At 55.7% G+C, this 15,628-nt stretch overlaps 1 protein-coding gene across 1 annotated transcript in view; it reads left to right on the forward strand.

The window, feature by feature from the left end:
* Nucleotides 1-15,628, forward strand: part of Crmp1 (collapsin response mediator protein 1) — a 63,619-nt gene that overhangs the window by 43,796 nt on the left and 4,195 nt on the right. The window contains exons 7-12 of the mRNA XM_015481939.2: nucleotides 3,940-4,008; nucleotides 5,340-5,460; nucleotides 7,049-7,205; nucleotides 7,696-7,837; nucleotides 8,445-8,615; nucleotides 14,560-14,739. Coding sequence (XP_015337425.1) covers nucleotides 3,940-4,008; nucleotides 5,340-5,460; nucleotides 7,049-7,205; nucleotides 7,696-7,837; nucleotides 8,445-8,615; nucleotides 14,560-14,739 — 840 coding nt within the window. The remainder of the gene's footprint in view (nucleotides 1-3,939; nucleotides 4,009-5,339; nucleotides 5,461-7,048; nucleotides 7,206-7,695; nucleotides 7,838-8,444; nucleotides 8,616-14,559; nucleotides 14,740-15,628) is intronic.

Raw genomic sequence — 15,628 nt, forward strand, 5'->3', positions numbered from 1 at the left:
ATCCCTCCTCCTCCCCTCCCCACTTCCTCCCCACCCCACTTCCTCCTCCACCCTCCTCCTCCCTCCCACCTCCTCCCCTCCCACCTCCTCCCCTCCCCACTTCCTCCCACCCCACTTCCTCCTCACCCCTCCTCCTCCCCTCCCCACCTCCTCCCCTCCCCACCTCCTCCCCTCCCCACTTCCTCCCCACCCCACTTCCTCCCCTCCCCTCCTCCTCCCCTCCCCTCCTCCTCCCCTCCCCTCCTGGTCTTTTCTCCTTTGAACAGAAATAGTAACTGACATTTAAACTATTTAGTGTAGGGATTTCTCTGTATCATAAAATTGTTTTGTAAACAGTTTCCAAAAATGCTTCATAAACATCATCTTCAGTAGCTGCAATTATTCCACAGTTTGCCTCAATCCACCCCAGCATCAGACCTTGAAATTGTTTTTAATTTATGTTCTTATAATCGACTGGAGCTCAATAACCGTAGAGGCACAGTCGAGACTGTGATTTCTTCGTGGTCAGTGGGCCCAGAGTCGTGGCAGCGGTGTGTCCAGGAGTGATGACCCAGAGACTGCAAGTGGAACTAGGCAGCCGCACCCGGGCATCTTGGCAACGTTGAGGGAGAAAAAAGAGAAGAAGAGTTTTGTCTTCTAGAGTCATTAAAGTGTTCCCGGGGCAAGGAAACCTGGAGCAATAGGTTGAATCTGGGCCACCGGCTTGGGGAGGCATTTCAAGGTCATAGGAGAAGTTCAAGGTGGGGTTTTCCTGCCAGAGAGACAGATGCCAGGGAGAGGGGCCTAGATGGAAACTAGGGGCTGCTGCTGCTCAGCTCTCCTGTGCAGTGGTGTCACTCCAGGTGCTTGGTGAGGCCATCTCCCCCCTCACCTTCACAGTTGTGATGCAAACACTGTCAACTCCAGTGTGCAGGAAACTGAGGCTCAGAGAGCATGGCCAACTTGCCCACAGTCCTAGGGATGGCTAGCTTTGGAGCTGGGCTCCCCTTCAGAACTTACTGATTTTAGCATCCATGTAATACCAGAATCCCATATTTCTTTCCAAAGGACAGCCTTCAGGGAGACTCAGATTGGAAGGATGGACAGTGGTCTCTGAAGCTCATTTCTTATAACCCTGTGTCTCAATTGATTTTCTGTTGCTGTAACAGAATACCCATGTCTGGGTAATTTTTAAAGAAAAGAGATTTATTTGGCTCTCTGTTCTGAAGTTCCAAGAGCATGATGCCAGCATCTGCTTGCCTCTGAGGACAGCCGTGTACTCTCTGTGTGTGGCGGAAAACTGGAAGAGGGCAGCAGATGCCTGTGGAAGGAGCACAGATGCAAGAGAGTCCGAGGGGAGGTGCCAGCTTGTTGTATAAAAGGCCGCTCTCCCAATAACCACTCCGGCTCCCTGAGAAGAGCTGGGAGCCCACCCCTGAGAGTGTTGATCCCTGAGTGACCGGGTCACACTGGCACCTCTCAACACCATGACACTGGGGCCCAATCCTCAGCTCCAATTGTGGAGGGACAGACCATGTTCCAGCCATAGCACTCTGGCCCTGCCCCGGCCTGTGTCCCCCTCACCTACGAAATACACCCTGTCCCCTAGCCCAGAGCCCTAACTTGTCAACATCAACTCCAAAGTCTAAAACCCGGTCATCTGAGGCTCAAGGCGCCTTCCAGCTGTGAGCCTGCAAAATCAACACCCAGTCCTCCACTTCCAAGATCCAGTGGTGACACAGGTGGCACAGCGGGGTCAGCATGGCTGCCCCCAAGGTGGAAGTGCTCCAAAAGAAAGGAGTAACGGGGGCTGAGCTGGGGCTTAGCGGCAGAGCACTTGCCTAGCACTTGGGGGTCTTGGGTTCGAGCCTCAGCACCGCCTAAAAATAAATAAGTAAAAAATTAAGGTATTGTGTCCAACTACAACTAAAATTTATATATGTAATACACATATATAATTATATATAAAATAGATACGTAATATTATATATATGTATGTGTGTGTGTGTGTGTGTGTGTGTATATATATATTTATTTATTTTTAAGAAAGGAGTCATTGGCTCAGAGCAAATCCAAAACAGCAGGGAAGATAATGAATCTTAAACTGGAAGATGGTCTTCCACTCCATGTGCCTCTCCTAGGCACACCAGTCCCTTCTGCCCTGTGGCTGCTCCCTGGGGTTGGCCAGGTGCCCGTGCCTTTCCCAGGCATGTTACAGGTCCCCACTGGCACTTCCGTGCCAGGATCCAGAGGTGAAGGCCCCCTCCCAAGGCTCACTGAGCATTGCCTTGTGGGGAGCCTCTGTGGCACTCAGTCCTCGAGGCCGGTTCCCTCCGGGCCCTGCAGTGGTTTGTCTTTGACGTCCCCAGGAGCACTGTGACACTGCAGAGCCTGCACTCTGCACGTCTGCAGAGTCAGCACCACCAGACCCCAGGGCTTGCCACCTGCACCCTCTGGAGCGGTGGCCTGAGCACACTGGCCTATTGAGCCCTGGCTGGCCCAGTGCTGCCCTGGACGGCTCACCCCTGCTGCCATTAAGGGCCTAGCGTTCGAGCCTGTGCTGAGGGGAATCCTAGGAGAGCTCTGAGATCCCTCTGGGCCCTCCCGAGGTCTGGCTGGGCACCTCCCTCCTCTCCTGGTGCCAGTCTCGGAGCTGGGCCACACTTGCCATCTCCAACCTGCTTTTTGTTCGTCACATGATCTGTGATTTTTCCAAATTTTTATGCTCTCTTCCCTTTACAGTGATAAATTCAGTCTTTAAAGAGCTTCTTTTTCTTCTTCCTGATCTCAGCCTAGTGATTGAGATTAAGGAACCTCACAGCTCCTTTTAATTTGGCTTAGAAAATTCTTCAGCCAGAAATTCTCGTTTGTGCCTTGGGTTCCATGTTGGGTAGAGTCCTGGGGCACAGACACCATTAGACATTTGCTCCCTCATAGCAAGGGTGGCCAAGGCCATCTCATTTCCATGTGAGGCTTCACTGGAGTGGCTGTTACCGTCCAGTGCCCATGGACGGTGGTCTAGGCACGACCTCAGCATGTCCCCTAGGGCTCCACCTTCCCCGCCTTCCCCTGCTCCCAGTCCTCACAGTCACCTAAACACAGTGTGTACAGTGTCTTTGTCTTGGCTCCTCAGAACTCTCCCACTCTCTGACCATTACCTGATTCCAAAGCTATTTCCACATTTGACCCCACTTCTTGGTACTGGTTTTCTCTTCGGCCATTTTCTGTTGTGGTAATAAAATATTGGAGGCTGGGTATAAAGAGGAGAAGTTTATTTTGGGAGGTCAGAACATGGTGCCAGCAACTACTCAGCTTCTGCTGCGGGCCACGTGCCCCTCTGTGCAGGGTGGCAAACTGGAATGGGGACCGGTCTTTGGCAGCTCGCGTGCAGGACAGCCTGGGGAAGCTCGCTTGATAACATTCGTCCTTGCAAGGATGAAGCCATTCCTGAGAGCGGCAGCCACTCCCACAAGAAAAGCATTCCTGTCTCTTGGGGACCTAATCACCTCAGCACCTCTCCATGCCATCACACTGGGGACCAAGTCTCCATGCGAGTGTTGGTGGTACAGACCACACTCCCACCACAGCACCCTGCTTCCTTCAAGCATCCTGGGAGATTAAAGCAGATGAGGAGGCAGGCTTGTGGGGCGGAGCCAGGCTTGTGGGGTGGAGCCAGGTGTGGGGGTGGGGCCAGGCTTGTGGGGCGGAGCCAGGTGTGGGGGTGGGGCCAGGCTTGTGGGGTGGAGCCAGGTGTGCTGGGTGGGGGCTTATTGAAGTGAAAGGATGATTAAAGTGAAAGGATGGATGAAGTGGGAGGGCCGTGGCTCACCCCACCTGCTCTTAGGCCTCAGGGACGCCTGCTGGGCCTCAGCTGCCCTGTCCCTCTAGCAGGAGGTTAGAGGAGCAACTTAGTCCAGTTCTGACCATCCACTATCGCTGACTCATTTGTTTCTGTTGTAGGAACAAAAGCGAATCTTAGAGATGGGCATCACGGGCCCTGAGGGCCACGCTCTGAGCAGACCTGAAGAGGTAAGGACTTGGCGTGTCCCCGGCGTGGCCATCATCCTGATGGCCTTCCTGCTGCACCCAGCCTGCGTCCAGCTCCTCCCGTTCCCTTCCCTCCTGGGAAGGCTGCAAGCCAGTCAGCGAGGGCCAGGAAGAGGCCCTGCCTCTCCCGGGTCCAGGAGTTCCACACGGGCCCTGCGCACACTTCAGTGTCCAAACTGGATAAGAGTCTGCCAAGGACTGTGCCCTGGGTGTCAGGGAGGGGGAGCCACGGGCCCCAAGCCTGGCCCCAGGAGACAGCCACCCTGCCCACTGCGTTCCCAAGGTGGAAATGGGTGGGTCCCCTGGGTGGCTGTGTGTGGAGGGAGGCCCAGAGGGTACGTGTGCCTGGGACACGGGTTGAGTGTGTTTCTCTGCCCCTAGGAAGTCACGAACGAGTGTCCTGAACCTCCCCCAGCCCTGGCCCTTCTCCACACTGGAGACACACAGGAGTAGTGAGCAGGCCATGAGCTGTGTGTTCCTGGCCCATGGGGACATCAGGACAGGACTAGAAACAGGGTTCATAAGCTTTTATTGCACCTGAATGTGCTTGCCACATCAGGGTTTGTGACCAATGGCTTTGCCCCTGAGAGTAGGTGGGGCCCCATCAGGTGTCAGACTCCAGCAGGGCCCACCTGGAGCCACACCACCCTAAAAAGAAAAAGAAGTACAGCTGGGCACAGGGCGCATGCGTGTGATCTTCCCTTGGGAGGCTGAGACAGAAGGATCACAAATTTGAGGCCAGCCTCAGCAACTTGGCGAGACTCCTCGAGAAATTTAATAATAGAAAGGGCTGAGGGTGTAGCTCAGTGGCCGAGCGCCTTGAGTTTGGTCCCAAGTACCACAAAAACCAACCAACCAGTCCTCGGGTTGGCTGACTCCACTCGCGTTGGCCGGGCTGGAGGGTGTGGAGACTGAAGAGACCTCGGGTGCTCCTGGGTTTACTTGGTGAGGGAGTGAGCCGGTGGGCAGGGTGGGCAGGGGGTGGGTGGACATGGGCATGTTCTTGGCACAGCCTTCGCATACCACAGACCACCTCCCGAGCTTCCCGACTCTGTCTGCCGCCTCTCGCCCTAGCGGGTGCAGAACTCTCCCAGACACACAGGAGCTCAAGTCGGCCTCCGATCCTCCACCCAAACTCGCTCTGCCTTCTTTTAAGCACAGCTGCTCTACTTGACCCCTTGACTTGGTACATTTCCCTTCTGCCACAGTTGCCTGAGGAAAGTCAGAGGACACGGGTTCACAGAGCCCTGGGAGTTTGGGGTGGGGCAGGCTCCCCCGCCTCCCTCTCGTGACCCTGTGTCTGCTGTCCCCAGCTGGAGGCTGAGGCTGTATTCCGGGCCATCACCATTGCCGGCCGGATCAACTGCCCCGTGTATATCACCAAGGTCATGAGCAAGAGTGCGGCGGACATCATCACCCTGGCCAGGAAGAAGGGTATGCGGTGGCCGGGCCTCCTGAGGGGCCCTGCGTGTCCCACAGGCCCAGTTACATCCAGGACCAGACGGGAGCCGGGAGCCGGGGCCTCCAGCCCATTCAGGAGTGGAGGGGACACGGGGAGGGGCAGGCAGAACCCCGTGCATGCAGTCAGTTTTAGGTGTGATTCTGGGTGTGCCAGGTGCCACCTGGGTGACCTCGGGCAAGTCCCTGGCATGTCCTGAGCCTCGGCTTCTTCATTTGGGGCTGGGCATGGTCCCGGCTGTCAGGGCAAGAGGCCGTGGGTGGAGCGTTGGCAGCTGTCCTCCCGAGGCTGGTAGTAGAGGCCCTGCCTCCTGCCTGACCTCCTTCTGGTCCACTTCCTGAGCACGTCACCCTGGCTGGGCCTCCCAGTCCCCCTGCAGGGCCTCATGGTTGGCTCCTACCCCCGGGGTCCACGGGGATAGGAAGAGGGTCAGCTGTGGCTGGGGAAGGAGGAAGGTGGTTTCCCAGGGCCGGGGCCTGAGAACAGAGTGTTCGGCTTATGAACAACGTTGGTTTAGGATGTCAGCTGCCCAGCTCCAAGAGTGGATGTCCTTCACCTCTTTGACCCTCTGTCTTCTCCTCTCAGAGGGGCCCTTCAAGCCATTGAGTGAAGCCTTGGCAGCAGCCTGGGCATGTCAAGTGCTGAGTAGGTGTCAGGCCATGTCCTGGCCAGCTCCTGGTCCTCGTTCCCTTCCTGCCCGCTGAACAGAGGGTGATGGGGTGAAGGCCGGAGCTCACACAGCTGGAGGCTGCTCCACAGGCCATCATGGGCTTGGGGATTCTTGGCAGAGACTCAGAGGAGTCCAAGTGTGGCTCCCAGGCCTCTGAGGTCAGTGGTGCCCAACCAGCGGCAGATCAAGGATGAGGAAGGACCGTGTCTTAGTCTTTTTATGATGTTGCTGTAACAGAGTATCTGAGGTTAGGTATTTTATAAAGAAAAGAAGTTTATTTAGCTCCCAGTCAGTTCTGGAGATTTAAACCCCCAAATTGGGTGGCCCATCTTATTGGCTTCTGATGAAGACCCCTCTGGACAGGAACACTTGTGAGGGCTCACCGGGAAGCCAGAGAGTGAGCTGAGGAAGCCAGCCCCAATCTCGTGGTATCCAGTCCACCCATGAGACCCTTTCTGGCCTCCAGAGAACCAGCCCAGGCTCTGCAGAAAGACATTACTCCGTGCATACGGGCAGGTCCCTCACGGCCCCACACACTTCTCAGAGGTCCCACCATGTCAACACTGTGACACTGGGGACCAAGCTCAGAGGGACAGATAGGAGGAAGAGGGGAGGGCGGGGCATCACACAGTGGGCCTGAAACTCCTGGTCCCGTGGCCCCAGGACCTCAGTGCCTCTGTCCCTCTGTGAAAGGAGATAACAGTGTTCAGATGCCAAAGTCGGTGACGGCCCCCGAGCGTGTTCTGGGTGGCTTGGCCACTGAGTCTCTGGAGAGCGCTTGGCAGGTGCGAGGTGGCGCCTGGCAGGGGTGGCCATGACAGGGTCCCCCTGCACCTGCCCCTCCTGTGGGCACTGCTCTGGTCACCATGCTCGCTGTGTTCGTCCCTCCCAAGGTCCCCTGGTTTTCGGGGAGCCCATTGCTGCCAGCCTGGGGACCGACGGCACCCACTACTGGAGCAAGAACTGGGCCAAAGCAGCGGCGTTTGTCACCTCCCCGCCCCTGAGCCCAGACCCCACCACGCCTGACTACCTGACCTCCCTGCTGGCCTGGTGAGACCCCGGGGCGCAGCCAGGGGCCTTTGGGGACAGGGTGGCTGGGTGGGAGGCGTAGACTGGGTCAGACTGGCGTGGACAGGCCTGGGCGTGGTGCTCCTTGGGGACAGTGCGGTTCCCGACAGGCTGTGGGGCCCGAGCCTCTGTTGTGGCCAGTGGCTCAGGTGGGCAGTCAGTCCCTGGTAGGGGTGAATGTCCTGTGGGGCAGAGACGCGAGGCCAGGGCTGTGAATGGGGCTCCTGACACACAGGCTGGCGCGGGCTCTGGGCTCACCGCCCGCCTGTGTGTCTCTGCACCTCTTATCAGTCGCCCAGGACTTTCTTTATACAGAGGTAAAGCTCACCACGTCTGGCGCGTCCTTCAGAGGTCTCCTCCTAAAGCCTCCTGAGCTTTAGGTCCCTCCCGGGGCTTCCGTTGGTGACTGAAGTTGGGGTTGGCCCTTGGGAGTGAACCCAGGTCTGAACCCCACCCCCTTGTGTCCTTCCAGTGGAGACCTGCAGGTCACAGGCAGCGGCCACTGTCCCTACAGCACTGCCCAGAAAGCGGTGGGCAAGGACAACTTCACCCTGATCCCCGAGGGCGTCAACGGCATCGAGGAGCGGATGACAGTTGTCTGGGACAAGGCAGTGGTAAGGTGCCCCCACCTTTCCCCAGGAACATTCTAGAAGCCCCCTGCCTGGCCCAGCAAGGCCCAGGGCACTGTGCACTCCAAACTCTTAGCCCTCCTCACTGGAGACCGGGGCAGACGTGCAGGGGGCACAGGGACACCTGCTCATGAGAAGCAGCAGCACAAGTCCTCCGGATCCTCTGCGTTCCCCGTGTCGCTGTGGTCCTGGGCACACTAATGATGAGGAAGGTTTGTTTGGTTGTGAGCCACACTGTAGCTCCGTAGAGGTGGCTCTGCAGGTTCTGCATGTGCACATGGGGCTGGAAGCTGGGGTGCCAAGTGGGTGTCGAGAGTTCTTATTGCAGAGGGAACCGGGTCACTGTGAGCTGTGACCTGAACTCAGGTCTTCTTTTCACTGAACCTGGGGCCCAGTGACACTGACAGCTGGCACAAGGCTCTCGGCAGCATCACTCAGTTTGCTCTGAGGCCAGGCCTGCCCTCTCGGAGGGCGCGTGTTCTCAGTGGGGGAGGAGAGCTTGGCCAACCCGTGCGGACCCTGTCGCGGGTTCAGATCTGCCCTCCTGCCTGCCCATCAGGCTTGTCTGCTCATCGGGGGGCTCTTCCTTTAGGCTACAGGCAAAATGGACGAGAACCAGTTTGTGGCCGTGACCAGCACTAATGCAGCCAAGATCTTCAACTTGTACCCGAGGAAAGGGCGGATTGCCGTGGGCTCCGACGCTGACGTGGTCATCTGGGACCCTGACAAGGTGAAGACCATAACAGCCAAGAGTCACAAGTCGGTAAGTCCTGGCCCCCCCACGCCTCTGGCTGCCTGAGGAGTTCGTCCCCAAGATCATTCTACATGCATCTGGTTAAAAATGAATTGTGAACTTCTCAACTCTGTCCTCTAGCAGGACTCTGTCACTCAAATTTCCCCTCCAATTGGAGAGATTGAGGGAGGGCTTTGAGCAGGCTGCTCCTGAGATCTCGGGGACGTCCTACCCCCAGCCCCTTCCCACAGGTGCGTTTTCAGCCCTCTGACGCTGCTGCTCCTAATTCCATGTGGTGCGCCACTGGGATCAGAGAGGGGAACTACTAGGCCCACGACCCTCTCTCCAACTCCACTGTTGCCGCAGCCCGGCTGGCTGGGCAAAATAGCTGGGGGGGTGACGAGGAACTTGTGTACATTGATATAGCAGGAGTGGGAGCCGTTTATTGTAGGACAGGAGGGGTAGATATACATTCCACACAGCTTATCTTAATTAACATAAACTAGATACAGCAGTCAACCAATAAGGAATCTCCACACTTAATGGCTCGCTGGCGTTACTTCACAAACCACTCCCTCTGGCAAAATGCCAGGCACCATCCTGACTTGTTTATAGACCCTAACACACTGTCAAACTGGGAAGGAGCTGACCGGGTGCCTGAGAACCTCCCACTTAGCCTTGTGGCCTGCTGCTTCGGCAGCAGGAAGGGCTGGCCCAAGGGCACCGTGTCTGAGCACAGCCTCAGGGTGCATACCGTGTTCTGTGTGCATCCCAAGCCTGTGGTTTGGGTTGTCTCTGTTTTGCATCTTACATGCTCTGGATTTCTCTGCTCACCCAGCGCACCCACTCAGGTGGAGTAGGGTGCTGCCTCCAGCACCCAGTCTGAGTCACCCTCTGTGGTCTCCAGTCCAAAGGCACACTCAGAGGCACACTGCAGTCTGTTAGAGGCACAAGCCCGAAGCAGAGCTGGGCACAGTGTTGGTCTGCTGTGGGATCCTCCCTGCCCCCGGGTGACTCCCTGGCGAGGGATGAGGCCAGGTGCATGGGGGCAAGTCTCCTAAGGAGGCCACAGGAACCACTTGCAGCAGCTCGTGGCGTGGTCCCTGCTCAGCTGCTAGAGGCATTGCGTGTAAAGCAGAGGTTTGGGTAGCTGATCGTGGTCTTGTCCAGCTCACCAACGCAGGGTCATTCTCAAGATAAGCAGTGCCCCCTGGTACACGCCTAGGCTCCCCCTCCAGCTCCCCGGATCAGAGCCAGGAGGAAATAAGGCTGAGGTCGTCTTGCTGGGAGAAGTGCGCGCTGCTCTGTACACCCACGGCCCTGCAGGGCATGCAGATGTACCTTCATTTATTAGGCTGTGCACACTGTAGTGGCTGTGGGAGAATGTTCCAGAAGGTCTCACAGGCGAGAGCGTGCACCCTCCACCCCTACCTCCTCCCGACTGCTGGAGCTGCCACTTCCTGCTCAGGGTGATCCTAATCCTGAGAGGATGTCGCCTCCCCAAGGTCGTGGTGAGGACTGTCGGGAGCACACCCGGTGGCTCAGGAAGGCCTTGGGTTCTTGTGAGGTCTTGCCAGTCAGTGGCCGGGTACCAGGGTGGTCGTGACCCAGCCAGTGTGACTTTGCCGTTAGTCTGTGCCCTGTGCTTTCCATGCATCGTCTCATTGTCCTCACAGCCGCCTTCTAGGTGAGGTGTGTGTCACTCATAAGTAAGAAGAGGGACAGCCAGGGGAAGTGCGTTGGCTTCCTGTGGCTGTCCTAGTAAGTGCCACAACGGGGTGGCTTACTCGACAGAAATGTCTTCTCTCTGTTCTGGAGACCAGAGGTGCAGCATCAAGCTGTTGGCAGGGCTATGCTCCTCCGAGGCCCTGGGGAGGACCCTTCCCTGCCCTGAGCGTCTGGTGTCCCTAGCTGTCCTCCATGTTCCTGGGCATGGTGGTGTGTCCTTACTCCACCTTCAGCCTCTGTCCCCACAAGGCTTCTACTTACATGGGCACCAGCCATTGGATTCAGGGCCCACCCTGCTCCAGGGTGACCTCTCAGCCAGTCACGTCCCCAGCGACCCCGTTTCCAATGAGGTTACCTCCCTGTCCAACCCGCAGCAGTAAGTCCCATGCCTGGGACTCCTCACCTGGGAAGTGTGGTCCAGAGCAGGTAAACTCCGGAACCCGTCTCCTCCCCGTGCCAGGCCCGACCTGAGTTCCCTCACAGCAGGACAGTTCGGGATTCCAGGGCAGTTTGGCCGAGGGTTTTGTATGTCCCTTTCTCTGAGGCAAGGACACTCAGGCACTGCAGCAAGGGCGTGCTGCTCAGAACGTGGGCTGAGAAGTGCCGGGCTAGAGCCTAGCTTTATTTTTAGGTTTGAAAAAACATGTTACTCTTACCAACTAAAAAGAGACCACTTTTTACACACCATAGTGATTAACTTTTTAAAATCTTTCCTGTAAAAAGACTATAACTTCTATTATTTACACCTTGGTACAAAATGTGGTTGCTTCCAAGTGCACGTCACAGGGTCACATGCACGTCTGGGTGCCCATAGAGTGTGGGTCTCAAGACCTTGACACTGGAGATACAGCATCCGGTGCAGTGGGTTTACTGTTTGCAGAAGGTTCTACAGTCATAATTAATTCCAGAATGTTTTCTTTGCTCCCAAAGAAACCCTGTGCCCATTAATGGTGGCTCCCCGTTCTGCCTTCTCCCAGCCCCCGGCGACCACTAACCTACTTTTTCTGTATGGATTTTCTTATTCTGGACACTTCATAAATGAAATCGTGCCCATGTGACCCGTTGGGACCGGCTGCTCTTGCTTGGCATGTTTAGGGGCTCGTGTAAGCCAAGGCTTGGCTGGGTACTTGGTTCCTGTTTAAGGTGAATCCTCTTGGCTCCCGGCCGCTCCACATTCTGTCCAAGTGTCCATCAGCAGACGGTGCTTGTGAAGGGAAGTAGAAGACCCCTCACAACAGCACCCATAGGAGGGCTCTGGGGAACTGGGGCTCTCGGATGGGCAGGCAAACCTTTTGTCATGGTCCTTAGTACTATGCGAATTCTTAAACTTGTTCACAGACTACCTTAAGCTAGGAAGTGACAGCAGGCGGAATTCTGTGCAGTCCTAAAGTATAGAATCCCTACCTGAACACCGCCATGGCGGGTCATTTCCTTGGACTGAGTGGGAGCAGCAGACCCCTCTGGATGCAGGTGTAGGTGGCCACTGTCAGCCGGTGGGAGAGTGGCCGGCTTCTTGTGTGATGGCAGTGTCCTTGTTTGTGCTTCTGCGGTTATGAACTACTGCCCAGCAGGGGCGCTGTGGGAGCCGGGAAGAGTTGGAGGAGCAGCCTGAATGCAAAGCCAGGGGTGCCTGTCTCTGGGGGCAGCGGTCATCCCAGAATGCCTCGCGCGTTCCCAGCCCTGTGGAGGGGCCACTGTGGCCTGGAACCCCCTGTGAGCCCCCACAGTCCTCAGATCTATGGGAGAGTCTGTCAGCTGATGATAAGTCAATATGAAGAATCGATAGCTTTCCTTAGAAATAATTGAAAACCACCTTGGAAAATAGAATGGAAATGAAATTCCTGCTTCTGCTCTTAGAAAAACGGCTTTAGGGGCTGGGGCTGGGGCTCAGTGGTGGAGCACTTGTAGCATGCATGAGGCACTGGGTTCCATCCTCAGCACCACAGAAAAATAAAGATACTGTGTCCACCTAAACCCCAAAAATGAATATTAAAAAAATGTTTATCATCAGGTGGTCTGTTATTAAATAAACTGTTATAAGACTTGCGTAAATGCAAGGACTTGTACACTAAGAAGCTTCAATATAGTGGGCTTGGCAGTTCTTTCTAATGTAGCCTATAAATTAAAGTAATCCCATCAGAAATCTCAACGGGTTATTTTTTCTTGATGGTAGACGTTAGAATAATCAAAGTATTTCTGGACAAAGGGAATGTTGATGTAGGGCTGTCAGTCATCTCAGATATAAAAACATATTACAAAGCCACAGTGATCCCAACAGCGTGGAATTGTGTGAAAGGAGAGAGAGCCAAGAAGTAGACCGACCACAGATGAGAAATTGGTTTCCAATGAAGGAGGCACTTAAAATTAGTTAGGAGAAAATAGTTATCAGCCAATTCTGTTAGAATAGCAGCTCAGAAGGTTTGACCTCTGCCCCACTCATTATCACACACAAAAAATAAAATAAAAACAAAAAAAACCTCCAAAGTCATCAAAGATTAAAGTAAAACTGAAAGGAACAAAAAGAAAGCATCCCTTTTAAAAACGATAATTTTGAAGAAGAAATCAGACATGAGACTTAGAAATGATAAAGGAATACATTGGTCTTTTTGACCACTGACAACATAAAAATGAACCTTCTATATGGTCCCAAATCAATAACCTTCTATATGGCCAAAAAAGTTTGCTTTATATGAGAACCAAAGATAGTGGGCAAGACAGGCCCGTGGCACACACCTGTAATCCCAGAGGCTCAGGAGGCTGAGACAGGAGGATCGCGAGTTCAAAGCCAGCCTCAGCAAGGTGAGGCACTAAGCAACTCAGACCCTGTTTCTAAATAAAGTACAAAATAGGGCTGGGAATGTGGCTCGGTGGTCTAGTGTCCCTGAGTTCAATCCCCGGTACCCCACTCCCCCCCCAAAAAAAAGACAGTAGCTAGTGCCCCACACATAATGCAGGAGAGACTCTTTACCATCTAATGTGTACTTAGAAATGAGGAAAAATACCAAGACCCTGGTCATCAGAGCAGTGTTAAAAGACTGTTAGAAGTGGCCCCGTGAGGGATGTAGAAATGGTGTCTGATCTTTAGAAAGGCCTGATCTCACCTGCCTACAGCACTAGGATGTCAAGGGACCCTGACCCAGGATACCAACGTGGTTGAACTGGGAACCGGTGAGCTGGCTGGGTGCTGGCCGCGTGCTGGTGGGGAAGGGACCCAGTGCTGCTGTTCTTGGAAGGCAGATCCACCAGGGGCGCAGACCCACGTTCCTTGGCCCCGGGCTCCACATCTGGAGACAGGCACGCCGTGGGTGGGGCACGTACAGCGAGTGTACTTCACTGTTGCTTTAGCAGAAACAGAAATGTCGCTGTCCCTCCGTGGAACCTGGGTGTGTCCGTGGGACACGGTGTGGCGGTTCACAGCACAGGAGGAGCGGCTTCAGATCACGTGTGTGCGCATGTGGGACGGTCTCTGGGCTCAGGAGAAAAATCAAGGCGCACCTGAAAAATCGTGGAGCACCTGCGTGAGGCAGGGGTTCATGAATAGAGGCGCCTGGGGACCAAGAAGCTCCCCAAGGTGTTGGCCTCTGAGCAGCGCCAGAGAGACGCTGCAGTGAATTTCCTTTGCCCTATTTGATTCTTTTTTTTCAACCACACACATGACCTACTTAAAATAATGCTGGACAGCAGCCGGCTGGAGGCGGTGGCCAGCAGGGTCCAGGCTCCCTTCAGGAGGAGGGAGAGCAAGGGGCGTTTCTACCTAATAACAACAGCACGACGTCACCCCGCTCCGGGGTGACATGAGCTGCCTCCTCCCCATGGCCCTGGTGGTGTCACCGGGTCTGACCCCTTTGGAAAATGGTTTGGTGATATGCAACCTGTGTCCTTTGATCTAGTAAATTAAATTTTAGAAAGCGATCCTAAAAAAGTAATTTAAAAAAGGACACAGAACACCCACTATAGGTGGAGCTGCCCGGGGCCAACTCCCAGGACACCAGTCTCAGTCACCAAGCCCCAGGACAATATGACACAAGGCCACCAGCAGGCTCAGTGCCCCAGGACAAGGTGCTGGTCACACATGCTGTGTGACTGGGTGGAACAGTGCCCAGCCCTGACAGGGGTGTTTTGGGAGTGGGAGGACCCCAGGAAATGCTTGGGACCTAAGGTTAGGCAACCTGGCTGTTCCGTGACGGGTTCCCGTGGAGAAAACCCTTGGAGCCACGGTGGGTACAGCTGTGCTCTTGGCTCGCAGGCCGTGGAGTACAACATCTTCGAGGGCATGGAGTGCCACGGCTCGCCGCTGGTGGTCATCAGCCAGGGCAAGATCGTCTTCGAAGACGGAAACATCAACGTCAACAAGGGCGTGGGCCGCTTCATCCCACGGAAGCCCTTCCCCGAGTACCTCTACCAGCGCGTCAAGATCAGGAACAAGGTGAGCGGGTCTGGGGGACTCAGCATTGGGTCAGAGCGACACACTTTCTTGGGGAGTTGAGCGAGCTCACAGACGTGTGCCCCCCTGTCTTCATCCAGGCGGGTTCTTGTCTCAGGACAGCAGTGAGGTCCAGATGAGGCCGTGCAAACTGTAAAGAGGTGTGCACTGTGGGCACGGGAGGGCTGTGGAGGGACACTCCTGAGCTGCTCTGGGCTCTGACCTGCGTCCTCTGGGGACTCTCGCCCCTGATGGAGGTATCGGGAGCCTCAGTTCTCAGACCAGAACCCTGAGGCCCAGAGCCGTGCAGGACTCACCAGGCACACAGTTGGGCAGCGCTCAGGCCAGGCCATCTGCTGGGCATAAATAGCCCCGTGTCCTCCGGGTCTGGCTCCTCCGCCCCTTCCTGGCAGGTTTTGCGTCTGCCTTTCCCTCCGTCATGAAGACTCAGCCCTGACTTTGGGAGGTCCTGGCACAGGCACCGAGTGGGCTCTGTCCCCACCTCTGTGCGGCCCAGAGGGGAAACTCACAGCCAGGTGGACCCTCTGTGGTGGTTTCCCCGCCACACATCCCATCACCATGGCAACCTGCTTCCCACAGCAGCCAGCAAAGGCTGTGCACCAGGAGGGCCAGTTGTGTGTGTCTGTGTGTATGAACATGTGTGTGTGTGCGTGCATCGTGCATAGTGTGCTGGGGGTGTGTGGGCTTCCCCCCTCCCTGGTCTTCATCAATGGCATCACCAGTGGCTTTGCCACTGCTGCTCCACAGAACAGTCCGGACCCCTCCTCCCAGAACCCCAGCACCCAGGGCTGCTCCCCATCCACCTGCTGGCCCCCTGCGTCTCCCACGAGGGGCCGTGCCAGGTCAGAGACACCACATTGCACAGATACTG

Source organism: Marmota marmota, unplaced genomic scaffold, assembly GCF_001458135.2.
Source record: "Marmota marmota marmota unplaced genomic scaffold, marMar, whole genome shotgun sequence".
Taxonomy (NCBI): domain Eukaryota; kingdom Metazoa; phylum Chordata; class Mammalia; order Rodentia; family Sciuridae; genus Marmota; species Marmota marmota.